Genomic DNA, 23,977 nt, shown 5'->3' on the forward strand with positions numbered 1-23,977 from the left:
ACACCAGTAACCACTGAGAAACAAAGCCACTCTGCTCTTTCATTGACATATGTTGGATAACTGAACATAGTTAGCTGCATTTACAGATAACTTATTATTTTAGGTTTATTTTTGTTAATGAGCAGAGTCAGAGAGCGGTGTATACATAATGTGTGTGTGTGTGTGTGTGTGTGTGTGTGTGTGTGTGTGTGAGAGAAAGAGAGATCAACTTGTCAAACAGAACATAAAAAGGAAGATATATCCCATTTCCACAGTAATTAAAGTGATTTTTTTCATAAAGGTTCAAAAACTGGGATGTCAACCTCCAGTTTGTCCTCAACACATGCCTTTTTAAAATGATATATGTATGAGACGTCTGATAACTAAACCCAATAGATGATGCATGTATAATATGTGATTAAGGATTTCACTCATCCCATTAAGATTTTATCAGCATCACAGATAAAAAGGGAGCTATCTCCAATCAACACCAGGGGGTGCAATTATTTAAGTGAATTCAATTATGAAGGCCTTGTATGGAAGTCTAGTTATTTACTTAGCAGATTGCAGAGGGAGACCAAAAGCAAAATATGAGTTGGTGTTAATTAGACTTCAAAGCCTGTTTGGAGACAAAAAGTTTTCTTATCTGCAGTAACATACTAAATCACTTTTCTGTTTGGACTAATTAGAGCTGAGTGTCTAAGTTAGTCTGTACTTGTGACACAAAAACATTATTTAGTTATTTTCATAACCACTGCTGTGCATCCCAGAATGTATCTACCAATCTATCAGTCTACCTAGATAGATACAAAGGTATTGTCATAGAGAGAAAAAAAAAAAAAAAAAAAAACATCCCGACATGCCAGAAATGTTTCATGGTAGAAAAGGATGAACACTTTGAATAACTTGATTTGCAGTTATTCTTTCCTGTAAGGGGGCGAGTAAAAGCAAACTATGACAGCTCTGTATTCCATCGCTCTTCCTTTTAATTACAATTTTTAACCATTTTAGAACTGCGGATAATAATTTTCTGGGAGAAATCTATGTCCATCCTTAACAAATAAACAATATCTGCTCAGCAGTCTGTGGTTTTTTTATTCCACTTTTTGTGATGAGCCAAACATTTCCAGTTAGTAGACAGATATCGACTGCTGTCAAGCACACACACTGTGCCTATAAATCCATGTTATGTGCAATTTTATCTATATCCAAAATTCCAGTATATTCCTCAGCATTAATAATATCTTTACAAATATTTTTCTTCCACATTGGTTACTGAAGCACACCAGTTGCACCATATACACTTGCTGTGCACCTTTCCTTGATAACACCCTGAATGATTTATCTCATCTATTGCATGTAGAACCAAACAAACATTCCTTCCCAGGTGCAGGTGTTTCTTTTTTGTGTAAAACAATTTCAAGTGAACTTTCTTGATGCAGTGTTAAACTGTATTGACTGAATATGGTTTTTTAAGGTACTCCTGAGACTATGTTACTATATTGATCATGGTGGCAAGTTTCTCTTACAAAGCCTGAGAGTTCGAAGGTAATACACTCCCACAGTTTTACTTTTTGGTTAGGAAACACTAAAATTTTCCCCGACTCCCTGAATCTTTTCACATTGTTATGCACTGCTGAAAGACCTAAAACTGCTGTGTTGTACTTAGAAATCTTTTCTTAATTGACCCAAAGAATAAGCCTTTGGTGGATGTTTCTTTTATACCCAATTGTAGCACCCTCACCTGTCACAAATCCATCTGTAGTATCACTGTTTATAGCAAATCTCATAAACTTTCCTGTCATCCTTTACCTCTTTTCAAACTGTTGTGAGTGTATTGCTGGCATTAAATTCAGTATTTTATTCTTAGTTGTGCAGTTAAGTTGCTGCAATTAATTTGGTCTGCATTTGTGTTTGTCAAGTAAAAGTTAACATAAATGAACAAATTTCACATTTAAGTCTGTCTGGCATTTTAATAGATTATTCAAACATTTATGAAAGTTGGATGTGTAAATGGAACACCAGAACAGTAAACATTTCTTTGTATGGTTTCCTATTGTCCCTTTACATTTAGATATCTCACATATTAAATGAAATGGCGCCACATTTTGTTATCATATTTTCATCTGTACAGCAATTGCATTCATCTAATTAATGCAGGTGGGATATAGTTTTTTTTAAATAACAGAAATGGACTTTTTGGATTGTCCAGTCTGTGACCAAAATGGCATCACTGTAGCATACCCATGTAGTCTGAGTGTGTGTGGGTATGGCAGTGAGATGGGTTTATGACAGTGTCATCACACATGGCTAATCATGTGGAACAATGGGAACGGAGGCACAGCACAGGGGGTGGAGAAATGTGAGCTGGCCTTGAAAATTTGATCCTGCTTAATATGGATGCTGTGTTTTGAAAAGATGTAAATTTAGCAGGCAGTCAGCAGCCAAGTCCTTACCGAACAGATGTCAGAGAACGCACGTTAATTGTATTATGCCTCTTGGCTTGATCATGAGCCTTTACTTGGAGTGGTATTCATACTTTTAGGACTTTATGTTACCTTTTGTGTTTGTCCTTGAAACAGAGAGATAAAGTCACCCTCTCTTTCCTTAACCAGAGGTGACAAAGATTCTCCATCTTGGCAATTCAATAGATTGTCAACACAAGAGGGATTTTTCAGAGGGAAGAGATGAATGTCAGTCAATAAGTGGCTGACAGGTCAATAGATATCCCTGACCTTATTGCCACAAGCTTCAGAATGACAGTGAGAGGCTTAGGAACTAGACGGACTGTTGAAAAGGAAGCTGAAAAATCAGCTCTCTGTCCTGTGCTTTATTTAGCTGATATGAAGCTTCGACTCTTGATAAGCTTACTCCCAACTGTGCAGAATGATTTTAATTATACACATATTATACTAATATGAACAACAGAAGTGTAAATATGTCTTAGCAATGTATTTACAGGTCTGACAACGTTGTTATAAGATACTGACCCATTCATTGTGGAGTAAGTTGTTCTCCAGCTGCAAAACTTCCTCTGCAAATTTTGTATGCTCAGATCTTCTCTAACTGAGCTGGTTGATGGCCTACATTCAATATAAAAAAAAGTATTACAAATCCCTGCTGGCTGTATTTCAAATCACAGGAAACAAGATGGGCATCTCAACTTAGTCTCACCAGAAAACCTGAAAACGTATATTTTTCTTTGTGTACAAACATAGTAATGACAGAGTCCACGGTGAGAAACTGTCATGAGCTGCTGATTTAGGACAGCATTTATGGACTCAAATTAAGAATTATAAATATTTTGAGCCTGTAAATCAGTGTTTACACATGATTCCAGAGTTGACCTAACATGATTAAGCCATGAGCCATTGGTATGAGCTAAAAATATGTACCCCCTTTAACTCCTGACCTTATTATACCCTATTAATTCAGATGTGAAACTAACACTTAAACTCACTAAGAAAAAGCTTATCAAAACAAATAAGAAATAAAGTTACTTTCATTGGATTGTATATGCAAATAATGTCAGATAATGATAATGTAATTCTATACAAAATTACTTGTTTTACAACCACAGGAGTTACCCTCTTTCTTTGTTGCTTTCTAAGAGCTGAAGCCATCATTGAATGTGTTTTTTAATTTTCTACCCATCCTTCAATGTCACTGATAAGAAACTGTAATCATAGAATGTGGTGCTACTTCTCAATCCACTTATGTTGGCTTGATGAGCTGAACTCTACAATGGTGTGTGTGTACATGAACAGTAATATTTAATTAGGATTTTGCACATATTATGTTCATATTCCTGTTACAGAGCGTAGTTTGAAGAATGATTTACACCAACTTTACATATCTCCCTGCACAAATATTAACCACATCTAAATTCATTGTAGGCTATTTGGATTTTATTCCCCAAAAGTGTGGCTTTTATTTTAGCATAAATGTGCCAATGTTGTCACATTTTGTGAGAGAAAAATGCCCACAATAAATGACTTTTAATAGCTTATAATAAGAGGAACTGGCAACTCTGGTGCCTGGGGAAACTTAGTAAGGCAACAGTGTGTGACTGAAAATGCTGTAAAAACTGGTATTATTGTAGTTAAGATATTCACATGTCTACATCATGTTAATAAAATTGGCATGCTTTACGTAACTTATTTTCATTATTGCTTTCTTAAACTATGAAATTATTCAGTTTACATGGTAGTGTATTAATCAGAGAAAAGTCTTAAGTTAATCACAATATTTCTGTATGACTTTGACTTGAGTGGCAGCATTAAGGAGTGAGAAAAATATTTACCAATGAACACTAAAACAAAGCGAGCAGAATCTAAATAAATGGCTCTAACATTTAAATACCACTTGACTCAGAATCTCAATTAAGATACCATGAGACAGATTAAGTTGTCATTGAATATTTTATTTGCAAATGAAAGAGTAATAACTCAGAGGTCGTAAAAATATACATTTTTTACTTGTGATATTTACATGGATTGTTTTCATAAAATGAACAAACCAAAAAAATCTCCATTGTTATATAAAATCAAAGAGAAGCTACATCAGAAAAAACAGATGAGAGTAAATAAAAAAAAACAAAAAGAAAAAAAAGGTGTCTTACAATTCCCTTTAGTAAAGCCGTGCTGAGCCTGTCTCCCATTGACACTGAAACAACTCAGTCAAGAGAAACAGCCAAACACACAGATTCTGCACAGGCCAACAATGAGCATAGCACAGAAAAAGTGCAAAGAACATGGATGAAAATTTGAAAACGACAAAATTTTTAAAAGAAGACAAAAATAAAGCTTCATAAAATTTTTGTGAGGATATATTTACAATTTTTGATTTTCCTTTTTTTTTAAGTTTTCATTTTTAGCCGATTACATTATGTTACATCAAAGCAAAGCATTCAAAGCGTTCATCTGATCAATCTTCTATGACATGCAAGTACCTTTGACCTCTTTCTTTATCTTCCCTAATTTCTTGAGGTTCATTTAAGCCCCATTCATTTCCCATCTTAAAGGTAATAGTACATCACATTCTCCTATACTGACAGACAAGGCCAAACCACAAATTGCCCTGCTTAACAGCTTTAATCAGAAATAAAACTGCCTAATAAAACATAAAACACAGCTACATGAGATTCATACTTCTATCTTGTAATGCAGGATAACCATTAATGATTTTACTGCACTGCTGAGTGTTGGTAACAAGACAATATATAGTGCTGATGGTTGCTATTTTAAAAGATGATATTGGATGTGCTGTTGACATTGACATGTGTAAAGACAATCCTCCATTCGCTGATCAGACAAAAATGCCTTAAAATTCATTTGTTAGAAAAAGAGAAACACAAGTTTGACGGGCCACAAAGTTGGATGCAATGCAAGGGCTCATAAACTGGGGATTCTACCACCTGAGACTTGCAGATGCTTGAAAGCAAATCAAAAAGCTTGGAGGAGTTTAACAGCTGGAAGACTTGCATCTCATCCTCCACCTGCACCGCTACTTTCATCAGCAGTAGGGAGGGGGTATTTCAATAGCAAGAGCCTAGAGCTATGGCTCAGTACCAATCCTGTTATACCTCTGCTGATTCCAAGTGCCACTCTCCCAGATTCCCATGAAAAAAGTCTTTCGGCACATGCTGTCCAGATTGTTAAGATGCATAGCAGTGTCTGTCTGTCTTGGTGCAAGTATACCTGCTTGCAGGTGTGTGTTTTCTGTTACAGTAGATGTCCTCAGGATGATGCAGCGAAGAATGTCCTTTTCTGTGCTGCATTTAGTATCCTGGATCCATTAGATGGTTAGTTGTAATACCAGACATTTGATCCATTAAATTGATTCTGAAGGACCAAAAATAACCAGAAATGCTATTTGGAGTATTTGTTTGTGCAAACGGTGTGAGGGTTTGTGAGGTTTGCGTGCATGTGCAACTGTGAGCGTACATAAAACACACACCTGTGTTCTTGTGTGCACCTGCACATGATTTGTACACCTGTTGATGTGCATGTATATACAACTCGAACCTGCTTGTATTAGGTGTTTGTATGTATGTGCATATCTGCCTTGAGATGCCATAAGTGCATTCTATGCTAAGAGATAGCAAGAGCGAAGGAGAGAGCATACAAGCAGCCTCCAGAGCTGATGATAGTTATGAATTATGGACGTTCTTTTGTCTCAAGACGCCACCCCCACAACCAAAAACATGTTGGCTGCCTGTACAGCCAAGTTCAATAGGCATATAAAACTCAGCGAGAACTAAAATAAACACCGCCAGTCTGCAGTCACATAATTTTAGATAGAGGTTGATTTACTTGACTGGATCCTTCGCAGTGAATGGCTAACATCAGAATGTGTGGGTGTGGCCCAAGGGCTTATACTGAATTTACATGCACACACCCACACATACACATTCACGCGCATTCACAAGCATGCATGCACGCAAGTACATACATACAAACACGCTCCCCCGTCACACACGCACACACACTCAACAGCCTCCGTGGTCAAATATGAACTGCTGTTTTCTAGTTCAATATAAAAGGCTTTTTTTTTCTAAATTTCCCTTACAGTTAAGTCACGTGTGAAATCCCATGTGTAAAATTAAACCACATGTGCTTTTTAGACATATGCTGCAGATTTACCCTGCAAAGGGGCCTTAATGGGAGGGCGATTCAGTTTAGCTCATGCTTTAAAAAACAAAAGTACTGAACAAACTGTCCTAATAATTTACCATACTTTAAAATAGCTGTAAAACCCCATTTGTAAAATTTGTCCTGAGAGTGAAGATTATTGGGTTTTACAATTAAAACACTACATTCTAAAATAAAGATGGTGACAAATTAAGAGAAAAACCAACAAGGTAAATATTTACCCATGCAGTGAACCCCTCCCCTCGATGTCTTAAAATTATTATTGTAGAAGAAACCACTCTGTTTCATTACAGAATAAAAATCCTCATTTACAGCAACTTTTTGTAGTTTTGGAGTGATGGTTCCCTCCAAGGTAGGAGTGGGAGAAGTTTTTATCCAGATAGTCATAGTGAACTAGTTAAAGAACCTGCATGGGTTAAAACTAAAATATGGGCTTATGCTTTTTTTTTTTCTTACAGTTTGGGACAAAATATTCTATTCTATTGCTCATGGTGAAAAAGTTATTTTTTTGGCTGTTTTGTTTTAAATGAAAGGTCATCAAGGGCTAGGTTCAGATTGTCCATAGCCCTTGCATTAGCTGAATTTTGGCCATGTCTGCTTCGAGGGGTGAGGGACACCTAAACAGGGTCCCTCTCAAACACTCAGCCTTTTCCTTTAATTTGTCACCTGTCAGTATCTTGACCATATACTGAAATTTTAAATTAGTGCTTGGCCTAATATATATATACTATAAGCCAAGCACTAATTTAAAATTTCAGTATATGGTCAAGTTTTTTTTTGTCATTATTCATTTATCATTTACAACAGATTATATTTTTTCATGTCTGGCATTCAGTTTCAGAAACACCAACCATGTATTATCACATGAAATTACTCATTCCAATAGATGCATACATTTTATGTGACTCTGAACAGTAGTTGTGATGACATCTGATATTTTTCTCTACACTTGTGAATACCTCGACATACTTTTTTTTCCCAGTAAATGTGATATATGAAAATACCAGATGACATCAGGGTAGAGATGGTTGTTGAAATATATATATATATATATATATATATATATATATATATATATATATATATATATATATATATTAAACAAACAAACAAAACACATGGTTTAAATTCACTGTGGTTTTTCCACTTGCCTTTTTCTGTAAGGGGAGAATATCCCCTCATATACCTTTAATTTGAAATGAAATGACATCATGTGCATATATCTATCTGTATGTACAATATAAAACAAGACTAATTACAGAATGTAAAGTACATTGTCCTGTGGCATGGGATTGCTTTCTTACCATTCACTCTGCTTGTTGCTTCCTAAGCTAAACCTGTTATTATCAGAGCAAGTTTGTGAAGTTGTACCTCTCAGTATTTCCTGATGTTGACCCTGAAAGCTGCATGTGGACAGAGACGTAACCACTGGTGTGCTGAAGATAAGGACAAAGAAAGAAACCATCAATGGGAAGAGGGCTTGAAAAGGCACACTAAATAGGCAACTTGCCCTTTTTTCAGCTACTTTCAATCAAACAGCACTGGGTCTGTCTGAGGATACGACAAAAAAAAGGTACTGGCTTGATAACACGGCTTGACCGTTAACCAAGCAAGTGGTTTTGCCAAGACAGCAATCAAACGCCACGTCTCTGTTATAGATGCAAGTAGGGTATTGACAATGATGGTATAAACTTCCTATATGACTGAATTCTCTAGAAACATACTCATTGTTTCTCTTATTCAGACATAGTACTGTAAAATTGAATGTCATGGTCAATTCTTTGTGCCTTAGCTTGATTTAGTACCTTAAAGGAGGCTGAAAATAACACCAAATCACACATTCATGGCAACAGATTTTGGCTTCAGTTCAGAAATGTAGCAGGTAAACAAAAGTGTTTAAAAAAACAACAATAATAACCCATCCTGGGGATTGGTGGCACTTCTTAATATAGATGATTGGACACATGGCTGTCTGTCACCCTTCACAACATGTTCAGGGAGAAGAGACACATGAAAACAGAGACAAAACAAAGGAAAGTCCAGCTGGTCTAATAGTTGCTTATCTCTATATTTAAAGTATCGCTATAGGCCTAATAAATACTAGTTATTATTCAGGGAGGATATTTGGTACCAGAAAAGGAGCTCCTTAAATGTAGACAGGATGTGGGAGGGAGGGTAAAAGCTCCATTAATTTGACTTCACTGTCAATACTACATCCTTGTACCTGAAGTTTCCCCTGCTGATTGGCAAAGCAGATGAGCTGCTTGTGAGGCTGCTGAGTCAGTCTCAGGACCGCTGTGGTTTCTCATGGGTGCTTTATGAGAGCACAAAGGACCAAGAGCACTGAGGCAGATGATGCACATGCTGTGAGCTGTGTCTGTCCACATGGATGGGCACAATCGCCTCAGCCCATGGGAGGCAAAGCGGTTTGTGGTTTCAGAGCAAGTGCTGGAAGCAGCCAGACGGAGGTGCAGAGCGACAAGAATCAGAGTCACCCCACATCCCTGTCCTCCAATTAAATAAAGAAAATCTCTAGCAGTCACACAGTCTTGCACTTACTTTGCGCTTGTATTCATCTTGTGCATCTGATGGTAAACAGGGGTATGACTCTATTTAGTTTAGATTTACTTTATTATCCAGCCATAACTGTTTTCATTTCCTCACTCCTCTCTAATGCCTGACTAACCATTTGATTTGATAAATAAATAAAGGCTCTACTATGGGGCATCTTCCACCTCAATGCACATGGTGCTTCTCTGTGCCTTCTAAACCCAAAAGAAGGAACTCAGAAAATAAGTTCTGCCCCTAGCTATAAGACACAAACAATGTTTCATCTCCGGTCTCTGCCTTTGCCTCCTTTGTTTTGTTGTTTTATGCAATTCAGTAGGGGGCAAGCATGTCATATTTTCCCTTAGTATGCATTCATTAAAAGTACTTTTGGACTTATAGTATTGATTCTTTTAATTACATCGTTTTAACTAGTTGCATTTCTTTGTTTATGGAAGAGTCTCAGTCTTTGGGAGCTGGGAGGATAAGGAAAGGGTGGGAGTCTCACATGGCTGCAGGAAGTGAATGACTTTCAGTTCTACACAGTCTGAAAGGCCTTGGTCTGGGCAGGGACCATGAGGGTCGGGGGTGTGGGCCCAGACATGTTCCTGGAGTTGTATTTGGGAGTGGCAGGGCGCTCGGGGGTCTTGGGGGGCACCACTGCAGTGTAGGCTGGAGGGGACTGCGGAAAGCCAGGAGGCTGTCCATTTTCCTTGAGAGCTGCTACGGCAGGTGGACGAGGGCGGTGACCACGCTGGGCGCTGTTGTGCACCATGGACTGGGTGGAGGAGGCGCCAGAGCGGGAGCTGCCAGAACGAGACGAGGACAGGGAGTTTGGCTTCACTAGCTTGGCCTTGGGAGCTTCAGCGTCTTCCCTGTGGTTGGAGACAGAGCAAATAAACATTGCAACCTTTATTTTCTATCAACTGCAATTCTTAAAATAGAGACGAGGATACCAACACACACTTAGAGGCATGCAAAATTAACTGCAAAACAACACGACAAAGTGCCGTTTCTCCGTACTATTCTAAGGCTTGAGACACAAGGGACTAGTATTAAGTTTGGGTCTCATGTAATTCATGAGATACCCCCCAGCTCCTGAGTTTTGTGAAACACATTTGCATGGAATAATGAAACCTGCTGAAATCACTAGTTCCCCAGACACAAATGTTGAAGGAAAAAGAACACAATGAAAACTTTCCTTTGAAATTGTACTTTTGCTTAGTTTTTTTTTTTTAACAAAAATTAAACTTTCTCAAAGAATAGAACCTGAACGACATAAGCATCTTACATGAGAAAGGTTGACCAAAGCTGTGATCATTTGCAACATTACTTACTTTCGTATTTTAGTTACACTGGATCTTTGGAGAAAATCTGAAATAGAAAAATCTCATGTGTACACTCCTGCTACATGGTATCCTCTCAGGCACACACGAGGAGCTTTCAAAAAAAGAGACATTTCTAAACAACAGTTGCTGAATTTCCGTCTACTGTAAACCCAAGAGGTCCAGTGGAGCACATTAGTGGGATGGCTCAGACTCCTAACATTGTATGAAAACACAAAACAATTCATCACATCTAGATTATTTACTTGAAGCTGTCCATCAACCATACTGCATTATTCATTGATATTGCAGTAAATATGCACCAACACTACTGCAGTCTGAGGAAAAAAAAAAAAAAAAAAAAGAATGAATAAAGATTTAGTAAAAAACCATATGAACAAATGCTGCTGCCTTCATGACAATCTTAGGAAGATTAGCCACACATTGAGTTTTTGTAGCATTTGTTTATCGTTCAGGTGAGGAGTAATCTAGCGGTTTATGCTTCATACCACCACGTACTGTATTTACCCCCAAGTATTGTTGTTGGCAGGACCCTTATAAAACACAGTAGCTACAGGTGGTAGAAAGGGTTTATACTTCAGCTGTGCAGGGACGGGTCTAGAAAAGTTTTTAAGGGGGGGGGGGGGGTCCACAAGCACTGGCCAGGAAAAGAGGAAATTAAACTGCTGTGTTTTTAACCAGATCATCAGCTTTATCAGTTTGTTCATCAATATCAGCTGTTTAACTTCATTTGTCAACATCTGCTTTTTTGATGACAGATATTACCATGTGATAATGTATAGACGGTTGGTGAGATGATCCTGCATGAATTCTGAATTAGGATCTAGAACATGATAGAGATGATTTAGAACAGCATATAGAAGTACATTACATGCAGCATTTATTGACCCTTGGACATCTGATGATGACCCAAAGGAAGGTCAGTTAACACTAAGTAATCGTATGCATTGGCTCATTCTGTTGATTAAATACAGTAGAAACGGGCAAATTCCATGAATGGAGATTAATCATGATTGATTAATTTGTAAGCTGTGAGTAATCTGATTAAAAAAATCGAATAATTTGACAGCCCTAATATATATATATATATATATATATATATATGTATATGTATATGTATATATACATATTAGCCACACATACACAAACAGAAAGGACAAGAGGTACACACCAAGTCAATTTAGACATAATGGGGTTGTCGTTATGTCATTTAGCATTTAGCTTAGCTGAAGTCTGCAACTGTTTCAGCTGAACCTATGATTTAGCCATAACACACAAAGGTTAACACACAAGTGACATCACGACTCAGGCTCAACCTGTCAAAGCAAGCTTGTGTTATGCAGAACTGCAGCAACACCCATGTAATCGCTGATGTAATAGTTTTGGTTGGGTGTGAATTTCTTCCTGTCTTTCTTTCTTTGTTTTTCCTCTCGTTAATAAAAACAGACAATTTCTGAGGTTTTAAACCTGGACCACAGTGTCAGTATCTATTTTGAGTCAAAGTGACTCAAGGGCACACAAACATTTGGAATATGTCCAACATTCAGCCGGAGCACCATAACTGGTAACAAAACCAAATCTGTAATGTAATTTCTCTGAGGCAATTTCCCACATTACTGTACAAATGTTTCTATTTGCCACTGACCGGCTCAGATTGTTTAGCACAAAAATTAACCAACTCACACGGCCAGCTTGCTGAGTGTGTTATCTCTGTCCAGAGCACCTGCAGGCTGACCTAATCACTGACATATTCTTCTCTGAATGCAAGTTTGTTTACATGTGTGGGGCATTGTGGGGTTTTCCAATTTGCATGATAAGAAGGAGCAGTAAGGTAAGCTGCATTCTTGTCTGTCTTCATGGCTGCTTTTTATTTATTCTTCCAGTTGATTTTGGGGGAAATTAAACATCATCTCCAGGATGAAAATTCTCATCTTCCTATAGCTGGGACTACTCTCATCCAAGGATATATGAACATTTTTTAAGAGTGGTATTGACTGGTTCCACTCTTTGCATGAAACGTTTGTCTTTCTCAGTCATCAGCTGAGCAGTAAACACAGCTAGCCCAGTTGCTTCTTTTGATGCATTATCTTTTACACAGTCCTGTTGTCTTTCTACGTCTCATCTTTTATTTAGCTTCTTGTTTGTGAATTCTGTTTACTAAATATTCCAGCAATCACACTAAAATGACCTTCTGCCATCCTCATAATGGGCTATTCCACTATTATAAATGCTGAATTTTCAAGAAAGACAGCAAAAGACTGCAAACAAGCTGCCATGCACAGACTGATACATATGATATGACTGAGCCAGTGATTTGACCAGCAGAATTGCTAGCCTCCAAGAAGATAATATCATCCGAAATAGTAAAATGGCCACGTTAGGTAGATGATTTGTGTTCCTTCCATCAAACAATAAACTAAGACAGTTAGTTATAATAATAAAAAAATGCAGGGTCATGTTTAAGTAATGTTATTAATATTATTCACAGCTATTTAAACAGTGATAAATTATTAGTTTTAACCGCTAAGGTTTCATAGCAATATTGGGTAGCCCCAGGCCATTACATTGTTAGAGGGGGTCCAAATATTTGCTAAGACTAATGGTCCTAATTACAGCAGATGAGCTGGCTCAAGCTGAGGCCTGTGGTCTCTTTGCTGAATTAGTCTTTCCCTCTTTTTGCCCAGTCTCCAGTCCCACAGAGTTCAGATTTTCTTTTTCTAAAAAGCCAACCTTGTAACCATGAGATACATCAATCACTTATATAATTATGAACTACTAAGCAACAACAAAAACGAAAGCAACAGAAAAAACACAACGAACAGGCACATGATACAAACATGAAACAAGAATCTGCATGTCACATTTAAAATAATGAAAAATAGTGAAAACAATTAGAGGAGAAAGATTCTGACTGAACCTGATTTCATTTGGAGTCTCCTCCTCCTCGTACTTCTTCTTCTCTTTCTTCCGGAAGACGAGCCAGATGATTAATATGACAATGAGGACACCGAGGGATATTCCCACAACTGCACCAGCTACCATTCCCACATCCCTCACATCTGAGGATTAGGAAGGAAGAAGTGATGAGAAATAAATTCACTTACTGTCTCGGGTGAAATTACGGTTTTTACACTTAAATTGATAAATTCCTATTTCTACATCTCCATTTACTAGAGAAACATTCCTGGCTTATTTTCGTGTTGCAGTATCTATATTCAATTCAACACCAGGGCCACACATGACACTGTCCTGGAACTCCTAGGAAATGCATTAGTGTGACATTGAGACATAGCGTTTGGACCAGGAGTGGTTACCAGCAGCCACCACTTTAAGTTTACTGCAGTCTAGTGTTGGAGCACTGGCTGGAAGATGAGGAGGGTGAAGTGTGGAAGATGGGGAGGCAGCTGCAGTTTGAAACAATAATCATCAATCAGTTTGGCCATTTGGTGTGAGGTGAATGCTGTCAGGTCAAGTCCCCCCTTTTCTCCCAAAACTCACGCTGCATTGTGACCTCAATGGTGCAGTTTTCCTCTCCCACGTCATTGCTCGCTGTGCACCTATAGACACCTGTGCTGTCCATGGTGAGATTCCTCAGCGTCACAATCTCTGGGTTTTTGAGATCTGATAAATAAAAACAAGTCAGTTTTTTTTAAAACAGTGTCTATCTGAGCCATGACATAAGAGACAACTAAGAAAAAAAAGTTGATTAGATAGAAAAAGGAGGAGACAGAGGGAAGAAACACGACAGAGAGGCAGAGACATTGATGGAGTGATTATTTCAGAGCAATGTCCATCACAGTGAGGAGGACTCGAGGAGAGTAGCAGTAACTTGTCTGACAGAGCGATGGAGCAGCACAGCCCCATGGGATATTTAGTCATCCCCACCACTGACAACCATGTGATATTACCTTTCAAAAGACCCATAAATAATGGTTGCTGACGCCGTGTGTTATCATCCAATGCAAACTAATTAGACTGAACAGGTGTTGTTTGGTGGATGCCATTAAATTGAAGATTTTTGTCTGGATGCGTGCCATCATGGATGCCAGTCGAATACTTAGACAGGGAGGATAGCACTCAGGGGTAGTTTCTGCCAGTTTAGAGAAAACACAATAGCAAGAACTGCTCTACCATTAGCTCTTCTGCTATAAACTGTCTCCGTTACTATTTATGCTTGGTTATGATCCAAGTGCATTGATAGAATCCACACAGTGTGAGTGAAGGATGCCTCAGGGCTACTGAAGAGCTTTTTTGTTTTTTTGCTATAGAATGTAGCTGCAAACACATTCCAAAGTGTTACGTTTAATTTCCTCCACTTCACACTCAGAAAATACTCATTGTCTCTACGTGCATACAGCTGCTATTCACATGAGTCAAGCTTACGTTTAAAATTCATTAGATTCCAGTGACAGCATTAATATTTTTGTTTGTAAAAATCCTCCTAACAGTGTCAAACTGGAAGCAGCATGACACATTTTGTAGTCTTAGGCTTATTGCTCGTATGTGGAGAGAATCGCAGCAGTCTTAACATATCTGAGGCGTGCAGAATCAGAGGATTAAATGTGAAAAACTGAGCCCATCTAAGTGCCCTTGAGCCAAGAGTTGTAAATTTTAATTACCCTTGTGAAGCAGCTCATGGATCAGCAGCAGGAGAATGTGGCTTGGCTTGGCAGATTTAGGTGCCAGTGTTGGAAAAAATGTATGAATGTAAGGATGGAAGAAGAAAAGATGGCATGCTCAGCAAGACCTTTCCTCAGACAAATGCAGCTGATAAAAATGAGAAAAATCCCTAACATAAAAATGAATCTTCATAGCATTTCTTTGCCGAAGGGGTTTTAGTGGTGAATCAGCATGTCAGTGACTTGACAATTATTTTTCGTACCTATCAGTGCCAGGTTTGGCAGCTTGCCCAGACTCTTGCCTTTGTCCAGCACTCGATCCCACTTGTAGCTAATGGGGTCTGAACCATCGCTGGATTTACAGCTCAGCTTGACATCACTGCCCTCCAGGAGTTTCCCATCCATCCAGCATCTCGGCTTGGAGGGCTTAACTGTGAGAACATGTATGAAACAGGTGAATCCAAATCTGTACTAAACAAGTAAATTCTTTGTTTTCATAATGAAACATATTTCTATAAATGAAAGAAAGTTGAGCATTAAAATCTGTACTTTTTGCTTTTGAGAATCCCATTATAATTATAGCAGAACAAAGCAAAAGAATAGATCCAGAAGATAGGGATACAGTACACTTATACTTGTATTTTAAATGTGTTAATCTGAATGTGAATGACTAATTGATTTAAGCAAAATTACAGTTTTATTTAAATATTTTGAATAAAGACTTGTCAACCAGCTTGCAAAAGCTTGGAGGAAGTCTTTTTTTTCTCTTATTTTAAATTATAGTTTTGAAACTCAAACAAAGAAATTCAGCCCTTAATATAGATTTTATTGTAAGGCTGGTGATTCCTATAAAGGAAGTATTTGAAATGTCAAACAGTTTTTGAATTATAGTTTGTCTCCTTAAATAATTATTTTACTGAAATCACAGTAATTTAGTAATAAAATAACAAATGTATCAGTCCAGTAAAGACAGAAATAACAGATAATGATAATATACATCTATCTATCCATCTATAGAAACCGCTGCTTTCCATGACAGTGGGATCAGTGTGTTGCCAGAGCAGCTATGAATGCTTGTTTGTCACATGTTCTCCACAGGTCAGAGGTTTTGGTCATATTTGCTCACAGCTTGAAGCACAGTACAGTATAGCTGGAGGTCTGTGCAGCTGCTCTGTGTAGATACTCACTGAGAGGCTCTGCTACACTATAAAAAGAAAATAGAACACAGTTTTCTTCCTTTCAAGTGACATATTTATAGATGAGTGGTGAACTAAATTTGCGTATCGGTTTTATATTTCTGATCCTGCTGTCATATTAGCAACGTTGGCTTTTCTGAGTTTGTTTTTGATTCTTGAGAGGACATATAGAAGCATTTTATGAGCATTGTGTATTCTGCTTATCCACTCTGTAAGAAAGGCCACACTGATGCTTTATCTATTCTTTTCTCTCATGTATGTCTGGACCAAAAAGGCCTGCTTGCAGCAAGAGCAGTAAAGATGCTTAACCTCAGTATAGCAAACTAACACTAATAATATAATTGCCTTTACACATAAATACACCTGAAGTCAGAAATCTGCATAAACAGACCCACACACAAAATAACAGTAGACATCCAAAGATGAAGGTGCAGGCTTACACATAATGTAACATCAACATCCACTGGCACCCACACGAATACATCCACTTCCCTTCGCCGTCTCATGCCAAGCCAGCTACCAGCTCAGCTGCCAAGCTATTATCTTCGCATGGGGACGGAGTGGAAAATGCAAATGCTCAAACGTTCGTCCCACTCTAATTCAAAAGTGTCAACGCAAAGCTGAAGGCAATTTGTAAAAACTGAGGCTCTAACTCACTGGAATGTCGTTATGGAAGTCAGAAGAGAGTGAGAGCAAGAAGATTAACAGACTGTTCCATTAGAAAACCAATAACTGCTGGTTGAACTAATCTCCCATGATGTTTTAATAAATCGCCCGCTTTCCTGACATTGAGAACAATCTTGCTTCTCCCGCTGGACTTTGTGTCTGGCTCTCATGGTTTTGCTGCTTCCCTTTCTCTGATTGTCCTTCAAAGTCATAAAGCTATTTTTGATATGCAGGCAGCGACACGCACTGTGTTAGAGCTGAGCCATTTATAGCCATCTGCTTTATTGAGCTAATGGAAAAAAAAAACAAAACAAACAACATAAAAATGAAACAGACTGGGATGAAATACACAATGACTTCACTTTGCCTTATGAGGGCAAAAAAAGAAGGCTGTTCTAAATTTAACTAATGCAAATTATATGTCTGAGCAGGTTATTTTCAGATAGATTGATTACAGTTGTCTTTTGTCCAATGTCATCTTCAAGCAGTTAAAATGATTACACAATAAAAATCAAACCAAAATAAAATCTCTGGTTGGAAGCATTGTATTAGGCTATAACTTGATATTTGTTCATTCCACTCAATTTTTACCTTCATCAATCAGTTCTGTGTCCCTTCAAACCTACTTGCATGTTTCTGGTCTCACCTCATCAACAAACCAATCCAAAGGAACCCAAACAGCATAAGCAAAATCAAATCACATCGTCTGAATCAAATTGAATCATTAGATCAGTCAGCATGACGGAGGAAATGTGCCAGGCTAATGATCTCGTGATTAGGTCTGCATGTGTATGTGTGAGACATTTTGTGTGCGTATGTGTGTTTTCCTTGTTCTAATGGGTTTCTTCATAACCTGATGGTAGGTGTCTAGATGCTGCATGCCCATGTACGCCTGTGTGTATGTGCGTATTAAATATGTGTTGGAAAATACTCACCCAGAACGATCAGGTTGACCTGGCTCCAGTGGTACTTTCCTCCAGTCTTAACTTTACAGTAGTACTCCCCAGAGTCGGTCAGCAGCAGGTCACTGATCAGTAGGGAGGCGTCACCCCCCAGGTACTCCCCAGCAAAGGACAGACGGCTGGCCTCGCTGCCCGTGGCCTCATTGGTGTACACCTGGCCGCCGAAGAAGGTAATAATCTACACAGGCAAAAGAAGATAATAAGAGATTAATTTGTGAAATTGATCTGTCTCATGTGTGCTCAAGTCCTGGATATCAAACTGTCATGTGAAATAATTTCCAATGCCTAATTCAAAGGTTATATCAAATCCCAGAATCCCACCTGTTTCTTAAAATGCCTGTTCCCTATGTTTAAAAAAAATTCTCAAATTCTTTCTTGGACTCTGTATTTACATTTACATTTTTCTTATTAATGCTACAAATTCCCCAAGTAAGAATTTCAATCACTTCACAGCAGGTGTGTTTAACTTAATTTCTGCCTTTCAACAGTATTTCCCTCGATATGTTTAATTGGTATACTGCCAATAACGTTTGAAATTACATAACTCTAATGATGCACGGCTGAGACATATCCACACCGGCTGCAAAGTAGAGAATCCCACGTCTCACAGTTGGAGTAACAATGCTAACAATTACTTTATAATCAACACTTGGGAATGAATATTCTACTAATGAATGTATTTGCTGGATGCCACTACCCAGTGTTCATTTAAGCCGATTATCTGTGACCACTGTCATCTCCTTATAGTCTTTGTACAAGCAGAGCTGTCAAACTGACCAACAAAAGAAAACCACTGTGGTGCTGATTAAAGATTAAGGCATCCACAGTGGAACTGATGTGATGTTAGCACAAAACAACAGGCCTCACTAAAACTTTACAAAAAGTATTTTCTTGCACTATATTTTCAGACAACATAACAGTTTACTTGGTCCATCTCTTTCCACACCACCCAGTCTCACAACAAACATGCATTAAACATGTTGCTCACATGTCTAAAACACAGTGGCAACACAAATAGTGAGAAAGCAATGTTCCTGTGCCTGTTTTTTTTTGAAGAGGGACCTTCAGGAGACATTATGCAAACCTATTTATCAACATATAAACTTAACCAGGGTATTTATTCATTTAAAATCTAAAACTAAAAATGGACTAGCTCTGATCAAAAGTTGATGATGAAAAGTTGATCAGATGGGACTGAGACTTGGTTCACTGGCAGCTCATGGTGTAACACTACTCTCAATAATGTTTTTCATCATGCTATAGTTATGCAAAATACTATGTATATGTATGTATGTATATACTGTTATGTACATTTGCATCTTGCATTCTGGTCCACACTCTTTACCAGTGAACCGTAGTGGGATTTATTAGTACTCATATCAATACTTGCATAGGCAAGTACTCAAATGTAAGTACTTGTACATGTACTCTGTTTGAAAAAATCCCTGATTGCAAAGTTTTTAAAGCCACATTACGTAACTTTCTGACCTTAACACTCTGTGTTCTAGGCTCGTTTAATGTTACAGTGACATCTGTTATGTGCAGTTTTGGAGCTGTCGTTGCGCAGCAGGATCCCAAGGCTGAGAAACCACACTATACAACTTTTACATCCAGAATGCTGCGTTATGTTGCAGCCAGGTTTCGCTTTATGCACCGCGTCACATACAGACGTCATGCTGCAGCTATTACACATTCTGGTGAGAAATTGTGTCTTACCTGAAAAGTACTGCATTTTATAAACTTACTTTTTATTATATACTTTATTTTGCTTTTCTTGTTTAAGGAGATTTTGCTCACTTTTCGCTTAAAACTTACATAACTCATTGCATCTCAAAGGCTTTATTTTAAATCATGCAGTCAATGAGACTTGTTTCCCAAATGCATTAGAGTAGTTTAGATTTTCTTTTGCAAACTTCAGAATTGAAGAAATGGAAAAGGCTTTCTTCTGATTAATCCTCCATGAAGGTCACATTTATGCAGGTACAGCTGCATCACCATTTAAGAGTTTGTCAAAATCTTCCTGAAGGTCATTTGTAGTCAAGGTTGGTTTTGATTAGCTTCTCTGGCAATTCTAAAATCAGTTCACAGCAACTTTTCTAAGTCTTGTTGACCCAGACTTGACCTCCATTTTTTTCTGTTAACTGTGATTTCACCTCAGTTTCACACCAAAAACACCTCATTTTCAGAGTGCTAGACGGCTGCTGCAGGAGTCTGTGGCTGCATTGTTGTGACGGTGTCAGAGGAGTCCAAAGTGTTTAGAAAGCTTTGAAATTTGCATCAACTGGCATTTATTAACAACACAGCCTGGCAAGCTAATTAAGAGCTGAGGGCCGAAGTCTCTAGAGGTTTAAAAACTTTAGCATGGAAGGCCAACTTTAGCATTTTCTTTTATTTACTTTTATTACTCTAATGTTGCATAGAATGAAGAAAATTTGAGTTTTTGTCTTTATGCATTTTGATGGTCAAATCCTCATCTGCTCCCTTACAGATTCAACAGAGACTTTGAGTGTTTACGGACATTAATTTGTACTGTAAGTGTAAAATATACAATCAGTAAATGCATTAAAAAGTGAGTAAAATCAGCAAAGAAATGATCAGACTGCCCTTTTGATTTACCAGTACAAGCCAATAATAATGAGACACAGTATGCACCTGATGACAACAAACGGAGACTGGATTTCTAAGTAAAAACAAAATTGCTTTAAATTCTGTTGCAGCTTTGTAACATCTGCAAGTCTTTAATTTTCGGCTTGTTTATGTTTTTGCTTAGTTTTGTGTTATCCTAGTACATCTGTGTCTCTCTCTTTCTCACTCGCTCCTTCCTTGTACACAAACACAAACAAACCCAGCTGTCACACTGGCCTATTACTCAGGGCAAGTGAGAGCCTGCAGATGGGGACTGCTAAATGCCGGTGCCACAGCACATCAGCACCTAAGAAACAAGGGCACCTGCTGGGATCACAGGTGATGGCCACTTGCATATACCCAGACCTTCACATACACAAAAACTAGCTTCTAAGTGAACACCATGAATGCGAACAGACCTACATAACTGTGCCAAAGCTACAGGCAGAAAGTGACATGGCCCTGGCAAGTAAACAGAGTAGGCATATTTTTAAAGTATCTGCCTACAGGCACAGTTCTGCTGCTTTTATGAACTCTGGACATTTATTACTCACTCAGTGTATATGGATGTCGACTACACCGCATGACTGTGTATTTATGCCTCCAGATATGTCTAGATGTATTCGGTACACACACTTATGCCCCTGATAGGGATTTACTGGAAGTGTCAATGAGAGCAACGAATTTCAGGAGAATTTAGCAAAATGACCAAAGGCTGCTGGCTGAATTTGCAATTAAAATATGGTGTTTGCATATTCAGTAAAAACTTTAAATAGTCCATGTAGACATTCAGACATTTATGTATGCATGAAAAAATAAAATAAATAAAGAATCAAAATTCTATGTTCCCACATCACATATTGATGTTTTGTTAATACACAAGAAGGATTGTTAAGGTTATTGGGAAGACTAAAGATTATAGTTGACACCATGAATACTGTAAACATATACTTTAGTTTATTTATTTTTTTGATGAGCCAGAGGGGCTATAAAATGTAAATGTCCATAACTAAACAGCCAAATGGCACAACTAGTAGGCTAGCCAAGGCTGGAGTCAATCTGCGTTTTGTTTGATGTGACCTCTCTTTGTATACAAGATAAGAGGGACTCTCAAAGCACACACACACACAACAAAAAACCCACCTTTGATACCAACAGATAGAACTACATTCAAAAGTCTATATAAATTACTAAGCAGTTGATACTCAGTGCACTGTATTTAATGCTCAAAGACAAACCATATGTGCATACCATCAGCGTATCAAGAGGAGAAAAAAGGTCAAACACAGGAAAACTAGCAATAAAAATGCGCAAATTTGCAAACAAAAAAGAAAAATTGTTAAAAAAAATATCAAATGATAGAATACCAAGAGGCTTTTTGAGGAAGTTGTCTCAACTGTAAGACTTTGGTTCTGATTGTTGGTGGGACTGGTTACACCTGCTGTCTGCACTATATTGTAACATGCTTTGCAACAATCAAATTGCACAAATCTGTGCTTTTAAACACACTGTGTTTACCCACTTATACATAACACTTGTGTAAAAGGCAAAACTATGTAAAAAAAAAAAAAAAAAAAAGAGTTTAATGTTTATGTTAATGGCTTAGTGGAAAATGGAAAATAAAGATGGAACAAAACTGTTATTTTTCTCCTCTCTTGATAAATTATCTTTAGCTCAGTGACTGACAATTATTCCTTTTGGCAATAAATGCCTATAAAATATGTTAAAAATTATGCCCTGGAAAGGTAGTAATTCTACAGAGAAACTCAGCAGCAAACAGAAAGCCCAACAAATGTAACACTGCTGCTTTTTTAATTTGTTACAAAAGCAGAACATCATCTTTAAGGATAGTAGAGCTAAGTCTCTATACAGCTAATACTCTGGTAACACAAAATACTTGAAAATATGTGTTTGAAGATCAGCACTTTAAAAACCAAGAGGGACTATATATTTTTTTTTAAATCTTGGGTAAATTGCAAATAAATTTAGGTAAAATTCATCTGCCCTTTGAAAGTCTGGTCCATACCCCCTCTGTGTCCTTAGCACATGTTGCCTGTACTCTGTCTTAAGGAGGCTAAATGTTGACAAGATCCTTGCTCTTTCCGAACATGGCCTTCCAGCAGAACTAAAGAATGATTTATTCATTCAGCTACAGGCAAAGTCTCTTTCCTAATCAAAATTTCAGATGTTTGATTTTAATTAATGGTGCCTTCAATGTTATCTTGCCTTTAAATATTCATTGCAATGTGGCAGCCCCCCTTGAAATCATTAAAGCAAAAGACACTTTTTCCCCTTTGTCCCTTTGTTTCAACTCCACTTTATACTAGTCTATCTTTTTTCACAGTTTTCCTCTTTTTTTCTGCCAGCGAACATAATGGTGCAAACAGAAAGGGGGAATTTACTGCTTTGCCACAGAAATGTGTGAGATTTTATCCACTGTAAAAATATTTATGTTTAGTTCAGGTAAAGAAGGGATTTAAAGTTAATAAAATTCCAAAATTAAAAGTTATGCCCCTCAAAGACTTTAAGGCCAGGTTTGAAGTTTGAAAATATGAGTTGGAGTATTATTTGGGCCTGACAGGTTTTCTTTCTTTAAAAAAAAACTATTTTATCTTCCCTATATTTACTTATAAATATTCAGCTATTCTTTTACGCAGCACTTAATGTTCAAATTTGCATATGTCTGAATTTAATACAAAAACAAAGATGCTGGTTTAGTCAACCTGAGTGAGCAAAATTCTGAAAGAAGAAAATGTTAACTAAACAAAGTTATGAAAGAATTTCTCAAGCTTCCTCATGTACTTTTGTGACCACTTAGCTCCAGATATAATAATGACTTCTGCTCACTTGCAATAAAATTGCTCACTAGTTATGAGTTAAAACATTCTTTTTATTTAGTATTTGGCTTTGATTGTTATGTGGCCACTACAACTATCACCAACATTATTGATATTATCTGGTATTTCTGTAGTATGTGCTATAGTATTCTTTACTATAGATTTTAATCAATATGACACCTTCATATATACACAAATACAGTAAAATCTAAACTTGTTTGCTGTTTGAAGTTTATTGCTAACAATTTGACAAGTCTTAAACTAACTATTGAACTGTTGGTGACTTATAAAAAAAACAAAGAATAGAAGGCATAATTATATAAAGTGCGTCCACCTGGGTGAGTTAGATGAGCATATTGGAAAATAATAAATAAATAAGAATCAGGTCAATGTGCATCTTATAACGGCTCTAGACACTGTGATCATGTATTTCAGCCATACTAAAACTGACATACTGCCCAGTGTTTTTCTGGTGGTTCCAGATGTAGCCACAGAGCACTGAACCTGATGCTACACTGCTTATGCTATGTTTTTATGTAAACACATG

At 37.5% G+C, this 23,977-nt stretch overlaps 1 protein-coding gene across 1 annotated transcript in view; it reads right to left on the bottom strand.

The window, feature by feature from the left end:
• Window positions 1-4,381: 4,381 nt before the first annotated feature.
• clmpb (CXADR like membrane protein b) overlaps window positions 4,382-23,977 on the bottom strand; it is a 69,641-nt gene continuing 50,045 nt past the window's right edge. Inside the window, exons 3-7 of the mRNA XM_041995248.1 lie at window positions 17,942-18,146; window positions 15,408-15,575; window positions 14,024-14,146; window positions 13,443-13,584; window positions 4,382-10,054 (exon numbers count right to left, since the gene is read on the bottom strand). Of these exons, the coding sequence (XP_041851182.1) occupies window positions 9,718-10,054; window positions 13,443-13,584; window positions 14,024-14,146; window positions 15,408-15,575; window positions 17,942-18,146 (975 nt within the window). The 3' untranslated portion in view covers window positions 4,382-9,717. The remainder of the gene's footprint in view (window positions 10,055-13,442; window positions 13,585-14,023; window positions 14,147-15,407; window positions 15,576-17,941; window positions 18,147-23,977) is intronic.

The sequence above is a fragment of the Melanotaenia boesemani genome, chromosome 9, assembly GCF_017639745.1.
Source record: "Melanotaenia boesemani isolate fMelBoe1 chromosome 9, fMelBoe1.pri, whole genome shotgun sequence".
Taxonomy (NCBI): Eukaryota; Metazoa; Chordata; class Actinopteri; order Atheriniformes; family Melanotaeniidae; genus Melanotaenia; species Melanotaenia boesemani.